This window comes from Protopterus annectens, chromosome 14.part0 (assembly GCF_019279795.1).
Source record: "Protopterus annectens isolate FY-2018-M chromosome 14.part0, PAN1.0, whole genome shotgun sequence".
Lineage (NCBI taxonomy): Eukaryota > Metazoa > Chordata > Ceratodontiformes > Protopteridae > Protopterus > Protopterus annectens.
Genome location: NC_056748.1, coordinates 365,286,299 through 365,302,368, shown reverse-complemented (window position 1 = coordinate 365,302,368; position 16,070 = coordinate 365,286,299). Strand labels below are relative to the sequence as shown.

The 16,070-nt window shown below is 41.3% G+C and overlaps 1 protein-coding gene across 3 annotated transcripts in view; it reads left to right on the top strand.

Annotated features, from left to right (window-relative positions):
- The window catches only part of FAM149B1 (family with sequence similarity 149 member B1), a 1,523,608-nt gene that overhangs the window by 488,024 nt on the left and 1,019,514 nt on the right, over positions 1–16,070 (top strand). For all 3 annotated transcript variants that reach the window (XM_044056091.1, XM_044056089.1, XR_006362759.1), the window contains exon 6: positions 4,504–4,691. In XM_044056091.1, the coding sequence (XP_043912026.1) occupies positions 4,504–4,691 (188 nt within the window). The remainder of the gene's footprint in view (positions 1–4,503; positions 4,692–16,070) is intronic.

The following is a 16,070-nucleotide window of genomic DNA, read 5'->3' as shown; positions in this document are numbered from 1 at the left end:
GTCATTATTTAGTGACTTCAATCCTCAATAATTTGGCAGAAAAAAACAATTTTTTTGAAGAACAGACCAAAAAATAGGACATAAATTTGGACAGTTTGTAGGTATGTATGGGTATACTAATTTCCAATGAGATTTCCTGCAGACAGCAGTGACATGGAGGGTAACCTAGCTGAGAAGTCTTCCCAGTGGAGTTTATCTTGCTTTGGCTCATTACTCCAGAGCCCATTTGCATTTCAGGTCTAGACCCTCATTTTTCCATGACAGGAAACTACATGGCACCCTCACCCGTGGACACATCATCTGAGATGCAGGCTATATAAATATGTTTTTGTTTAGATCCAGTCCTACCCAGGTGGCTGACTGTGTCTTGTGTCACCATGAGGGCATTTCACATCATTTACCTATATGTTCATGTTTCTATTCACACACTCAACAAGAGCTACCATTACCAACTTGGTAGTCCCAAGCACATGTCCCTGTCTTAAACTGCTTTCCTGACATTCACAAGACTGAGCTGAATAGTAATGAATGGAGCAAGTCAGAACCACTGCTCCCTTCCCTTGGAGTAGTGGATCAGCATCAGCTGCTCTCTTTCCCACTCTCCTCCCACCTGGCTCCTGTATTGTCATAACTGTTGCTCAAACTCAAATCATGTGTATTTATTCAGGACTCCAGCTCTCTCTGCAACTGAGGTGGGTGGTTGCCATACATAGTCTTGGTATTTTCTGCATTTTTCACAATTGTAGAAGTAAGCATAGCTGTCAGGCACAGTGAACTGTATGTCTCCTCCAAAATAGTGCATTTTCTCTATAAAAGTAAATTTATAATCTTGAATAAAATGTCAAAAAGGGATACAGTTGAAACTTTGAAGTGCCTCAAGGGGATTTGGAGTCCATGTGTACACCAGCTTTCAAAAACAGATGTCTGAGACCAAGCGGTTGTAGTTTAATACAAAACAAATACCTCAGGGAAGGTGCAAGGGTGGTTGCTATAAAAGGGACAGTGGATGGCTACAACAGTTGGGTTTCTTTTGAAAGTCCAAGCACTGTAAATGCAATTCTCAGAACAACAAGATTGAAAGTGCGACTATGAAGAATATGCACTTAGTTTGAGGTTGACATACCTCTTAGTGTTCCCCCTTCTCTAATGGTGCAGTGATCTTGGAGTGAGCATGTGTGGGTACGTGTACATTTATTTATATATATATATATATATATATATATATATATATATATACACACACACACACACACACACACACACACACACACACACACACACACACACACACACGTGCATAAATACATGTATGTAAGTATATGTATGTATGTATGTGTAAGTATCAGGGCTGAGGGGATGCAGCCCTTATGTTGCGGGAGTGCATAGGGTAAGCCCCCCTCATCCCTGCTAAAAATCTTTATTCAAGATTTGCTGTATTTCATTTGTAATTGCACTTTATTTCATAGGTAACAACTTAAAATTTCAGGTCTGACACTTTTGACTGGTAGAGGAAAAGCCTTATAGGAAAGGTGGTAAGGTTAAAAATGGCAATAAAATTCAAGAATTCATCAAGCAGATATAATGCTTCTGAGATGCTGGAGAGAAGAACAAGAAAAGGTTTTGGCTTAGCAATGTCTGCAATAAGGCAGTGGGAAGACTGTGTGAGACATATGGTCCTTATCTGATAATGCATAGCTAGTGGTTTTGTGTTAATTAATTCTGTTTCAAATTTTCATCTGACTTACCATCTATAGATGTGAAACCACAGTTCAGTTTTGAAAGTTACCTTTTCTATTCTGCACTGCTTTCATTGTATGTTATACATTTTGTGTGATACCACCAGATTTCTCAATAACAGTTCTTGCAAAACAGGTAACCAAACACACACACACCTGGATGCTTAGGAGTCAGGAAAAATGGGGGGGGGGGTATTACAGCAAGTAGGGTCAAATTACAGACACACACACACACACACACACACACACACACACACACACAGTGAAGGCCTCTGCTTGGACATTGTTAGAATCATAAATGTGAAAGGATAATATCAGATCTCATTTAGATTTGAAATGTACTGCTTTTAGAAACTTAGAAGGTTGCTAGCATAACAGGTTTTGTGTTAGCATACATTTTCTGCCAGAATACCACAATTTTTTTCAGGAGCAGTCCACAAATATGACACAAAAATCTGGACAGTTTAGAGGTATGCATGAGTATGCTATCATTTCCATAGAGATTTCCTGCTGACAGCAGTGACATGGAAGATAACCTAGTTGGGTTACCAATGGATTATGTCTCGTTTTGGCTCCTCAGTCCAGGGCCCATCCATATTTCAGGACTGGACCCTCATTTTTCCCATGACAGGAAACTACATGGCACTCCAACCCTTCTGACTGCATCATACCAGATGCAGGCTGTTAAGACATTTCTGTTTAGATTCAATCCAATCTAGGTGGCTGACAGTGGCTTTTGTATCACCATGAGGGCCTTTCATATCATTTTCTTATTGGGTTCATGTTCTATTCGCACAGTTAAGAGCTATCATTACCAACTTAGCAATGCCCAAACCACCTGTCTTAAACTGGTTTCCTGACATTCACATGACTGTGCCGAAAAGTGGTGAATATAGCAAGCCAGAACCACTGCTACCTTCCCTAGGATGAGTGGACCAGCATCAGCTGCTCTTTCCCACTCTTCCCCCCATCTGGCTCCTGTTTTGCCAGAATTGTTGCTTAAACTCAAATCATGTGTGTTTATTCAGGAAGTTATCCCTCTGTGATGGGTGGTTGCCATACATAGTCTTGGTATTTGAGGATTTTTTTTGTATTGGTGTTTGTCTGTTTGTAATTTGATCTTATTCACTATGGTGAGGGTTTCCTAGCTGAAAGGATAAAGCTCTTCAGGGAAACTAAACAGCTATCTTTCCAGAGGCTCCTGTTGGTTCAGTGGTAGTAACGGCAAAATGGTGTACTGGAGGTAATAGTTTTGAGTCCCAAATAAGAGGTCAATCCACGGTGGTACAGCGGTAGCGTTGTTGCCTCACAGCAAGAGGTTATCCTGTTCGATTCTCGGCTGGAGTGCCTTCTGTGTGGCGTCTGCATTTCCTCCCCGTGGTCGAATGGCCTCCGAAAGACATGTGTGAATGGGCGTGCCTTCGCTGAAGATTGGGCATTGGGCTGGCAACTCGGCACCATAAAAATCTACTGCCAGTCATTAGCGGACTGGAGTTTTGCTGTGGCGACCCCTAACCGGGAAAAGCAGAAAAGACAAACATCTTTTCACTTGTATGATTCTCGCAACTCATTAAATAAAAACTGCATGTATAGCAAATGAGGCAAGTTTTATTTTGTATTAATTTCTTTTTTTATCATTTTCTGTTTCTTTGCATGTTACGCATTTTTTTGTGTTCATTAGATGCGACACGTCCTTTGAACTGATTAAAAGTATGATGTACTAAGTGTGAAAAGAGGTCAACAAAATATTCAAAGAAGTAGTCAGTAATAAAGGGAAATCAATATACCTACAGTTAATGAGGAAATAAAAATGTGAGACTAGATCTTAATAACAAGTCATAGAATAAAGTGTGGAGAAAATGTAATTACGTCAATAAATGTCCATTCGTCTAGAACCAATAAATACATATTCTACATGTCTGATTTATGTATTTATTTAACATTTGTTTACCACGAAAGTCTGACTGGGACAGAGCCCATTTTCAGCAGAGGCCATCTGCAGAAATGCTCAAGACGCATGTCTTTGGAATGTGGGAGGAAACTGGAGCATCCAGAGGAGACCCATGCAAATGCAGGGGGGGCATGCAGACTCTGCACAGAAGGCACCCCAGCCAAGAATTTAACCAGAGTACCTCTTGCTGTGAGGTGATAATGCTAACCACTGCGCCACCCTATTTAACCCCAGACAGAGAGACTACATCAGGAATGTAGTATATACTGGAGATGCAATTCAGAGGGTGCAGAGGTATGTATGATTTGGGAATGCAAAATCACACAAGAAAGAGGGTTGCAAAATATAGAAATGTGGGAAGAGATGTTTGGCAAAGCGATAAAATGATCCTGAGAAATGTGTGATCTGGGTATGGGGAAGGGGACACATTTATGGGCAGGGGTGAAAGTTAGGTAAAGGTCATCTTTTGTGCCTGAAAATAAATATTAGGGAATATAAATGTAAGAATGAAGAAACCACTTATATATGTAAAGAATGAATATTTAAAGCTGATGAAAAAATTATAAGATGCTGTAAAATATGTAACCGTTAAGAACAAGAAAATCTGAAGTACAGTATTTAGATCGTTTGGTATACAGATAGGAAATGATACTCAGTTTATAACATTATTAAAATTCAGGGAATTAGATAACTGTGGATAAATTATTCAGTATGCATTGGATATTATACTGAAATACTGGATACTGTAAAATATTGTAAAATGATGCAACAAAAAAACTACGATATGTGCATGCTTAAACCATTCTCTTGCTACAGGGATGATAGTTTGCATGAGCGAAAGAAGATGGGCCAGACATATCGACTGAAGTCAAGATTTCCTCCAGTCTCCCCATTGTACTGCATGGAATATATGGTACTGAATGACGTGTTTGATGATTTGTGGAAAGAGATGGTGAGCTGCATGCATGAGCTAGTCTGGCAGCTTTGGGGAAGAGTCATTTCAGGTAAAGAGTATATAATTGTAGAAGTTCAGTTGTGTTTATTTGGTTGAACATTTGCTTGTATTATCAGGTTCTGGTAAATGGACTCGAGATGCCAATGAAAATAAACCAAGCAGAAACTTTGCACTGCTTGGTTTGTTTTTGACCCAATATAGGTTGCATACTGGGTTTTCTGAGACTTCGAGGGATACCACGGAGTTTTCTTATTTGGAGATGCAACTGAAACCTTCTTCGTATATAGCATCTAAAATAGGAGGATGAATAAACATAAAACTAGTCAGCATGTACACCTGTTTATTTCAGTAACATTATTTGCTTGTATGTTAGTGAACAGTCAAAGAAAAATGTTACAAGTTCATCATATATGATTTATTCACAAGTCCAAAAATCAGTTGGATCGTATAAATGCATTTGCAAGTTAAACCTTATTGATGAATCAATACATTACATTTTAATGCCTTTCAGAGGTAATCACATCATTAAGAAATGCTTTCTTTTCCAGTTTTAGTAGCCACAATGACACCTTTACAGTTTATTAATGAATGCGACATGCAAATTTTAATTTAATCATGGAGATTCAATAAAAAATGCACTAAAGGCATTGAAAGAAACATTTTGGTAGCTATTCTTAAGAAAGGTGGTCTTGTTCTCACCAGCCCTATGCAGAAGGCTGCACCTTGCACTCCTAAACTAAATTCTCTTGCCTCCAAGTTACTGTAGCTTAAAGGTGGAAACCATCACTCTAGCCATTCTAATGTTCAGTCTTAATTTTATATTTCATTCAGAATATTAACTTGTATTGCTTTAAAAAGTACACACACGTATCAAAACATAATGTGTCTTAACTAAATTTCAAACCAGAATGCAACAGTATGATGACTGCTACAGTAGCCTTGGCTATATGGGCTATATCCTGCCAAGGACATAACAGCCGGACGGTTTGCTAAGCTTCAGGGCGCCTTCCATGTATCCAAGTTGTCAGGCTAGCTTAGCTGACTAAAAGACAAGTTTGGGTGCCAGTCCCTTCATAGCTTTACTGCAGCTGAAGAGTATGCTCTTCTGAAGCTTTCAAGGATCTATAGCTGGCTTGTGCTCTTTGCTGAGCAGATAAGTTCCCTTTCTGGGAAAAATTCCATTTTATAATTTTGTTTATTATCAATACTTTTCTCTTCAATAAGGTTATTTTAATGCTAAGAGTTTGTGATTTAATAGATTGTTATGAGACTGTACTGTACTTTTAAACAGGAGTGTTCTTTCTTCCTTCCTGAGAGTTTAAAAGTTGATCTGATGTTGTCCTTCTTACTGTGCTTCGCTGATGGATCATGGATCTGATCCTTTGATCTGACTCTGTCGCATTCAAATGATTCAGCTTCCAGGCTCAAACTCCTTCCTTACCCACAATCCTCTGCCCCTAGCTCAACCTCCTCAGATCTTGTTTGCTGCCAGTGCATACAGATGTGGTTACCAGCGCTCAAGCAAGTAGGTGTCTTTTTTTCTATAGTTTTAGTCCTTGTTTATCTGTCCAGTAGAGTTTTTCTTAATACTACATTTCTTTAACTTTCCTCCCTACCCATTTTAGTATTTATGAGATGCGTTAGGCTTTCTCTTTTTCTCTCTCCCACGTTTTTCTACCTTCCGGGCTTTGGCCCTTCTTTTTCTAATAAAATTGTAAAAAAAAAAAAAAAAAAAAAAATAAAAAACTAACTTTCTCATTATTTCTCTTCATTATAAATAAGCCTACAGGTTTTAAGAAGTGCGCCAAGGGTGAGAGGAAAATTCCACACTCGGATGCACGTGACAGATGTGTGTATAGTTTAGAACTGGCTCACATGGATTCCACTTGTAGCTTCTGTCAGGGGTTTAATCCCAGATCCATCCAGGAAAGAGCAAACAAACTAATTTTAAAGGGTCTTATGCCCGCTCCGTTGTCTTCTCCAGAGGCTCAACCCCCTGCAAGGAATCACTCTGCTCCAAGGTGAAGAAACGCCATCACAAGTAGTCCAGGGCATCATAGGAGCTTTCTTCCAAGGTCCCAAAGGAGTTGGATCTGAGGATGTCGGCACCGAGGCCTATGTCAGCTCCGTCAGATCCTTTTGACTTGACTGCTCTGAGTGAACCTGCAACTGCATCTAAGTCGCCAGATCCTGAGACTTTGGATCCGAGCACACATTTACTACCCCTTGGATCCATAGATCTCCTGATCTGCAGTCCTCTTCTCATTCTCCTGGGATATCTATTACATCTGTTTCACCCACAGTTCCATCAAGGATTTTACAGACCCCCAGGCACTCGTGTCCCTCTTCAGTGGCTTCTTCCAACTCCTGTAGAAGCCTGTATGACGACGTGGACAAAATGGTGAAATCAATCATCAAGGCTCAGATCCAGATGGAGGTACTTCAAAGTTCTGTCCCCTTGTGGATCCGAGTGCTTTTTTTCTCCTCCTCTGACCCATGTTTCAGTTTTGGAGCCCCAAGATGGCAATCTTCTGAGGGATTTGGGGTTGGATCAGAGGACTCTGTTCTACACTGACCATGATCTTGGCTGCCAGTGGTCTGAGGTCTTCAGATCACAGTGAGTCCTTGATTCAGGGTGTCACAGCCAGATCTCAGGGGGTGGGGTTCAGCTCCAATATTTTTGGATTTGTCCCTTCCCTTTGGAGCTTCTGCCCTCGACAGCATGGGTCCAGTTCTGTCTGGAAGTTGAGGTTCCAGTGAACTTCCTCGTAGTTCTTTTGGAGCCCCGGTTCCTAGGGAATTCGGTGGGGAATTCCCGGGACCTTCGGTTTTCCAGATTATAGAAAAGACCCTCTCTGTAAGCACAGTACTGGACCCTTTGACTTCTGCTCCTCCTTGTGTACCTGCATTGGATCTGGGCCTTGGACCTTCCATTTCTGTCCAAGGTCAGCCTGCCTCTAAGGATGTCCAGACCATCCCACCTGAGGTGGCCCCTTCCTCTTCTGACTTCTCCTCTGAATATCCCATGGAGGAAATCCCACAGAAGAGTATGCGCAAAAGGAGGCACTTGGACTCCCCTATGAAGTCCCTCACTGAGGAAGGACTACAGTGAGGAAGAGGGGGTCTCGTAAATCACCACTGGACGATGTCTGTTTTGCAGATATCTTGGATATCTTGATATATATTATATATCTTGGTTGTTCATCCAAAATCCCTTCTTTGGAGGAATAAGTATTCCTGGAGGCCTTCAAGGCAGGACTATCTACATCTTGGGTAGTCTCCCCTGGTGGGCGCTCTTATAGACCTTATCGCCCATTGGGCCTGGAAAGAGCTGGACACCATAGAGCCTCTACCAAAGTGACTTGACAAAATTCTTTCTCCTGAGGACTGAACCTTTTGGAGTAAGGGCATCCCAGCTGACACTATGGCAGTGGCAGCTGCTACCAAAAAAGATGTCGCCCAACAGAGCTCAACTGTCCATCCACCAAACAGGGAGTCCAGAGTACTGGGCAGGTTCAGGAAGCATGCTTTTGCTTCAGTGACTTTTTCGCTTAGAGCACTTAACTACCTGGTGCATTTTATTTGCCTTCAGAAAGACCTGGTTAAGGTACTCACTGAATCCTTGATGGAGTACCTGCCTAAGGAGGAGCTAGATAAGATTTCTTCAAAGCTAACCATTCTTACTTCCCTAGCAAATTCTTCCATGAGCCTTGTTTCTCACTCAGTGGAAGGATCTTCAGGGGCAGCCGGCACCAGCATTGCGATATGTCGACATGCTTGAATGAGGCTTTGTGATTTTGCGGAGCCCTTTAAGGTGTCCTTTGTCATTGCTCCATTTGGTTCTTCACTGTTTGAACCTTCAGTTAAGGACGCCTTACCCGCAGTGAGCAAGAAAGTAAGACCTTGTCTGCCATGGAGATAAAGTTTTCCACCCCTCAATGAACCTACTGAAGGAATCAAAGACTTAGTTCCATGAGCAGCAAGATTCCTTTCCTGATCCAAGTGGGGAGTACTCTTCCAAAGGCAGGGGAGGAGGCTATAATGGGAGATGCCACCCAAGAGGCAGAGGAGGCCCGCAAAATCAGAGGTTCAGGGAACATTTTTCCAAGAAGCTCTTTCAGTGCTCCTGAAGCGCTGCCCAACTGTCTGACTCTGGAGGCAGTCGGTGGCCATTTTTCTCTGCACTGAAGTGCCTGGGCACAGATAACAGCAAATGCTTAGGTGCAAAGCGTAATATCTAGAGGCTATTTTGTTCCATTTTCTCTACCTCCTCCAAAGATTCAAAAGAAACTCTCCAACATTCTTCCCAGCCAGAGGTAGTTGGCAGTTATAGAAATCGAAAGATTACTGCAAAAGACCCGTCATCCAAGAGGTCCCAGCCAAACAGAGGGAGACCAGAACTTAGTCCTGTTTCTTTTTGGTGCCAAAGAAAATGAGACCTGAGGCCTATCTTGGACTTAAGCAATCTCAACTTGTATGTGAAGAAAGAGAAGTTCTGGATTGTAACGCTTCAGTTAATCCTTCCATTACTAAGGAAAGACGATTGGATGTGCTCTGTGGACTATAAGGATGCATACTATCACATAAAAAATAGACAGGTGCTCCAGAAGTCATCTGCTCTTCTGTCTAGGAGCCAATCACTTACAATTCAGAGCCCTGTCTGTTGGTATATCCACAGCCCCTGGGTGTTCAAGTGCATGGCAGTTGTTGCCGCTCATCTTCAACTGCAAGGGTTTCAGGTTTTCCAATATTTAGACAATTGGCTCCTGACAGCCCCCACACAGTGTCAACTTACTCAGGCCAGAGACCATCTTTACCAGGTATCCCACTTTCTTGGCATTACCATAAATGTAGACAAGTCACAACCACTGCCAGTTCAAATTTTGGAATTTACTGGGGTCCAACTAAACACCATTACGCAGATAGCTTGCTTACCTCAGCACCACATCAACACCTTGAAGCTCCAGGTTTAGGCCATTCTATCTCATCCATCTCCACCTGCCAGATTGATTCTACGAGTACTGTGGTATATGGCAGGTGCTGTCGTGTTGGTTCTCCTAGCCAGGTATTAAGTGCATGTTCTTTAATGGACACTGTCTGTTCAATGGTCATTTCTGCATCAGCCCCTATCTGTTCCTATCAAGTTGGCCAACATTTGCAGGACTAATGTACAGTGATGGATTTGCTCTGACTTGTCGGTTGGCAGACCTTTCACCCCCCCCCCCCCCCCAACAACCACAGTGTCCACAGATGTTTACCATCTAGGGTGGGGCATTTTGACAGGAAGATGGTCCAAGTCCCGTGGAATCCGATAGAGACCAGATTGCATGTCACCATCCTCGATATGAGAGCTGTCCTCTTATCACTGCAAGCCTTTCAGGAGGCTTTCCTTCTAGGGACCATTGCAATTCACACACACATGTCAGTAGTCTGGCACATCAACAAGCGGGTAGGAACCCATTTATACCCTCTCTGCAGAGAGGCCATGAGGGTTTGGTAATGGGCGATCTCTTCAAATCACTTTCTACTTGCAACGTATGTACCAGAGAAAAGTCCAGTGTTTTGACAGACAAGCTCAGCAGATCCATTCTGATGCCCCATGAGTGCTCCTTCAATCAGCCAGTAATGAACAAGATATTTGACCATTGGGGCCTTCCCTGCTGCAGTCTCTTTGAATCCCCTTATAACAACAAATGAAGCAGTAATTTTGCTCTGATCCCTCCTTCAGGGAGTTCCCAGAGGGACACTGTGGTCCATAATTGACCCTCCGGACTCCTTTATGCCTATCCTCCTCTTCCTCTCATCCCAAAATTTCTTCAGAAAGCCAAATGGTTAAAGAACACAATCATCGTCATTGCCCCCTTTTGGCCTCATCAGATTTGGTTCCCCTTCCTCTGGTCTCCTTAATCATCCACCATGGAACTAAAACCCAAACCAGATGATCTCTCTCATCCAACACTAAGACTTCACCCGGATCTCCCCTCACTCAAACTAACCGCATGGTTTCTCCAGTTCCCATAATGGCTAGAAGGTCCAGGTTCTCTTCTCCAGTAAAGGCTACCATTCTGGCTTCTCAAAAAACTTCAGCCAAGAAGGTATATAAGAGTAAGTGGAAGAGATTTACTGTTTGGGGTGCTAATCATCACATTGATCCCTTTTCAGCTCCTATTTTCTCATTTCTTTCTTTTCTGGAGTCTTTATTTATGCAAGGTTCTAGTTTTGCAGCCACTAAGCTATAGTTAGCAGTCATATCCAATTTCCATTTAGGATTACTTTCGGCATCTGTAGCCTCAGCCAGGTTGTGTAAAGCCTTTATGAAAGGTACCCGTTCTCCTTAGGCCTCCAATCAAGGATCCAACTCCTCCATGGGATTTGACTATCATTCTACAAGCTTTGACTCAGAGTACCTTTGAACCGGCTAATGATTGTGACTTGAAATATTTATCCTGGAAGTCTGCTGTACTCGTTGCAGTTATGTCAGCAAAAATGGTTTCTGAATTGCAGGCCCTTTCATACAAACTACCCTACATAATTTTTCACAAGGATAGGGGTCTCCCTGCATACCATTCCTTCTTTCATGCCAAAGGTTGCAACTGAGGCTAATATTAATCAATGCATTCAGTTGCCAGTCATTTTCCTAACTGTTCCAACATAGGGACACTACATGTTGTATACCTTGGATGTTCACAGACAGTTATGCTTCTACCTTCATAGGATGAAACCATTCAGAAAATCATAGCAGTTGTTTCTTTCCTTTTCCTCTAATTGTAAAGGTCAAGCAGTTTCAAAAGTGACAGGTGCAAAGTGGATAACAAATTGTATATTTTTTGTTTATGAGAAAAATGGTTTGAAGTTGCTTAGTCCTCCAAAAGCCCATTCTACAAGATCCATAGCTGTGTCAGCAGCTTTTTCATCAAGAATTCCTATTGCTCACAATGTGCTGTGCTGCAGCTACCTGGTCCAAGTCTCGTACCTTTGTCCACCATTATAAGCTCGATATGATTTCCAGGAGCAGAATGTCCTTGGCTCCTCTGTGCTCCAGCATGTCCTTCCTTGAGGCCACCCAAGAAATCATGTAGCTGGGGACTCTGACCCATCAGTGAGGCAGAATTGAAAGGATAACATCAGATGTGATGCCCTATCTCGCCTTCATTCTTCACTGGTTGGGTTCGGAACTGATCTTCGGTTCTGACTCGGCCATATACAAAAGCTCGATGTTTTCCACTGGCTTGTAGCTGTATCCTTATCCCATCATGCCCTAGGAAAGCTCCCCAGATCTTGTTTGCAGCTAAACAGATCGGGTGCTTCCATTTTGCTCTGGCTAAGTTGAATTTTTTTTTCTTTCTTATTATTGATATACTTGGTGTTTTGGCTGTTTAAAGAGTTGAGTAACATTTTAATAGTAATCTAGTTAGTTTAGAGAGTTCGCTCTTTTGCTTTGTTTCTGGCCATCGTTTTTCTTTACTAGGCCTGTGTTACTCCCAATCCCAGCTTACATTTAGTGCTTAAAGCCCGTTTCTAGTTAGAGGGCTTTCATTTCTCTCCTTTACCTTGCCTTTTACACACTTGTTTAATTTAGAGAGTGTTGTAAAGAATTTTATTGCTCCTGTTACTTCCTAACCAAAACCGGCAGCTCATTTGAGCTAGATGGCCACTATTGCCCGTTTAAGTTGAGGGCTGCCCCTTCCCTTTTGACTAGGCAGCTTTGTTTTGGTTAGAGAACTGACACCCTTCCCCTTTTTCTGTAGTCGTGAAGGGTTTTTTTTTTTCTTGTTGTTGTTTAAAAAAAATATATTTTTTTATATATAGTATAGTCATAGCTTGGGTTTGTCTACTAGACTGTTGAATAGTTTCTACACCCTTTCTTATACTTATCTGTTAGTAGATGGATTATGTCTAAGGAACATAAGGAAACCAAACCCTCTGAGTTCAAAAAGTGTGTGAAGTGTAACCAGAAAATGTCCATCATGGATGGACACACTATTTGTGTATACTGTCTTGAGGCTTTGCATCTGCAAGAAACCTGTTCTGTTTGCCACTCTTTCAGTTCTAAAGTGCTGCTTGGAAGGAAAAACAAGCTTATAGTGAGAAGTTTACTGAAACCCCCCCTTCACTGAAGCATTAGAAGAAGGTCAGGGCACTTCTAAATTAACCAAGTCTCCTTTATCAAAGTCTGACAAATCTGGGAAAAGGTCATCTCCTCCTCCTGGCCAATCAGAGCCAGCAAAGAAGCTGACCAAAGTTGCTTCTCTGAACCCGAAGATTGTTGGGCCCAGAAAATCTCCATCATCAGCTCCTTCAGTATCGGTGCCGATCGAATTTGAATTATGGAGCTGGTTTCTGGCATTGGTACCAGTCTCCCCTACTTTAAGGTGACCTCTACTACAATGGGTTGGATCTCCTTCCCTTCCTCTTGGTCCTCCAGGAGTCTTTCTGATGATGACGTGGATCGGGTGGTGTGCAGACTTTTAAGGACACTTGCAGTGGCCAAACCGCTATCTGCTCCAACCCAGAGAGATTCGTAATTGTCCAGGACCTCCCCTTCAACATAGATTCCTCCTCCAAGTTGACCTGGGACCTCGGAGCCGGAATGTCTGGAACCTATCGTAGTGGAACCATCTGTGCCAAGACCTATTCTGGGTTCTTTATGCCCGACATATGCTCTGACATCCTCTGTTCTATCTAAACTCGAGGAGTCTAAGAGCCGATGCTCTCCGGTTGGGTCCAGGGAGGGGAAGTCTGATTGAACATTTGTCTGATCCAAACTTGCCTCTCAGGGCTTCAGTGTGGGTGAGCTCGGTTCCAACATTGGCCTCAGAGCCAACCCCCTTGGTTACCGAGATCTTTTCTGGCTCTTCGGAGATGGAGGTATCATTGGATCGGGGGGGGGGGGCTTTCAATGTGATGAGGAGAGTGCTGTCTCCACAGACAGCTCCACTCTTAGGCCCTGACATTCTTCCCCCAAAGGCACCGGTGTCTGTTTCTGCACCACACTATCCACAGACATGCAGAGACCCTAGGCCTCAGGATACCTCATCAAGTGAACCCCTCTCTTCCAAAACCTCTCCAGAATGCCCTTCTGAAGAGATCCCTCGTAAGAGACTTTGCAAGAGGAAGCATTTTGGCCCCCCCAGAGGAGTCCTTCACTTCTGATACAGACATCGAGGAGTCAGAAGGTTCCCCTCTGAGGATGTCACCTTTGCAGACATTAAAGAAAAAAATGTCCTCTTACAACTGAATAATCCAATTAATGCACAAGCACAGAGGCACATGCACCAAAAAGCAGGACACTGGATACCAAAACGGATTGTTTCCTTTATTTCCACAACAAAACGAAGATGCAACAAGGAGGTTAAGCGCTTTCATCTAGAATACTAGACTTCCTCAGAACATTGATAGTAATAGTTCTCCCCATTAAATACCTAAAAGCCCGCCATTTACATCAATTATCCAATCTAGCTTATAAACTTCATTTTGTCATTATTTAAAAGTATAGTAATGTGTTACCTTGTTTGATGTTACAATCGATATGCTTCACAAAACTAAGACATACTTTATACACTGAGCATATATTATTTAAAAAATATATATTCATTTCCATATACTAACAATTAAAATTGACATAAAATGACTCAATGACTGTGATTACTACAAACATAATAAATTCTAATCTATGTACAATATGTTTTAAAAAATTCCACATGGAACACTTAAATAAAACTCTGGTAATATAACTCTCATACTGTGTTATCCATTCTTGTACATATATTCTCTGTTATTATATATAGATAGTAGTACCTATTGTAATATTTGAAGTGTTTAAATTAATTAATTTATTTACTTCAACCTGTCAGTTGTGATGACAGTAATATCTATATGTAGTTCCTGAATTCGAAGGTACTGAAAATAGTGGGGGTATTCCACCCCTTCCATATTTGTTTCATAACAATGATCTATCACCACCCAAGTTAACAGCTAGTGACATAAAATATATCCTAGACATAAGTGTCCACGTCCATAGGACATCAAAATATATTTTTTATATATTATACTATACTATTGATACTAGGGTCCAGGAAAACATCGCGGACCCTCCACATAATTTGATGGATTAGGGTAAAAACAATCAATAATCTAATATTTTATGTTCTATGTCCTAACTAGGGGTTTAGTAGGGATAACTTCATTTAAACCAGGGGGTGTGGCTGCATCCAGTCTTAGCTGCCATTTAATCTCCTTTTCACTCACTAGTGATTTTATATCTCCCCCCCTGGGGTTAGGTGTTATAACCTCAAGTATACCAAATTTGAATCCACCACATCCTTGACTATGAATGAGGTGACGGGACAGGGCATTATTCATATCCAGTTTATTAATACAATATGTGTGGTCATAGATTCTATTTTTGAAAAAACGGTCCGTTTTCCCCACATAATAGTTCTGACATGTATCACAAATAGCCAAATAAATCAAATGTTTCGTCAGACAGTTCCCATGTCTAAATGTGATTTTGGTATGTGTAATATTCTTTAATGTGATATTTAAATCTTCTAATATATATTTGCAATGGCCACATTTTTTGGTCCCTACTTTTCTCACCTTATTCATTTTGTTCTGATTAGATTTTATTTGTATAATTCTTTTTAAGTTATTTCCTGCCTTGTAAACAAATTGTGGTTTATTAGGTATCCTTTCTTTGATGGTTATGTCACTTGTTAGTATATTCCAATTTTTGGTGATAATTCCCTTAATTTCATTTGTGTATTTTCCATACTTGAATATACATGCTTTTTTATATTCATCACCATCAATTGTTCTATCCTTCTTCTTAGTTATCCCTATTCCTAAGAGGGGTATATATTGGAGCCCCCATTGTTGTGATACATATTTTGTGATGTCTCTAATCATATTAACTGGGTATCCCTTCTCTAAAAATAGGCCTCCTATAAAGGACAGCTCTTTTTCCATATGTTCCCTTACTGAGGTCATTCTCGCCGCCCTTATACATTGGCCTTTAACTATATTACGTTTAACTTGGTATGAGTGTGCACTACCAAAATGTAAGTACCCGTTACTATATGTGTCCTTTCTATGTATTTGGGATTGGAATGTATATCCATCATTGTATATGTACACATCCAGAAAATTGATACCCCTATTATTAAACTGATGTGTAAATCTGAGGTAATTTGTCGTAGCATTGATGTAGTCAATAAATTTGGTCAATTCTTCGACATTTCCATCCCATAACAGAAGAATATCATCTAGGTATCGAACATATGTTTTGATGTTCTTCATCCATATGGAATTGTGTACATATTGTTCCTCCCAATCCAAGAGAACTAAATTGGCGTACATGGGCGCGCACGCTGCTCCCATCGCCACACCATTACTCTGTCTGTAGTATTCCCCTTCATAATATATGTAG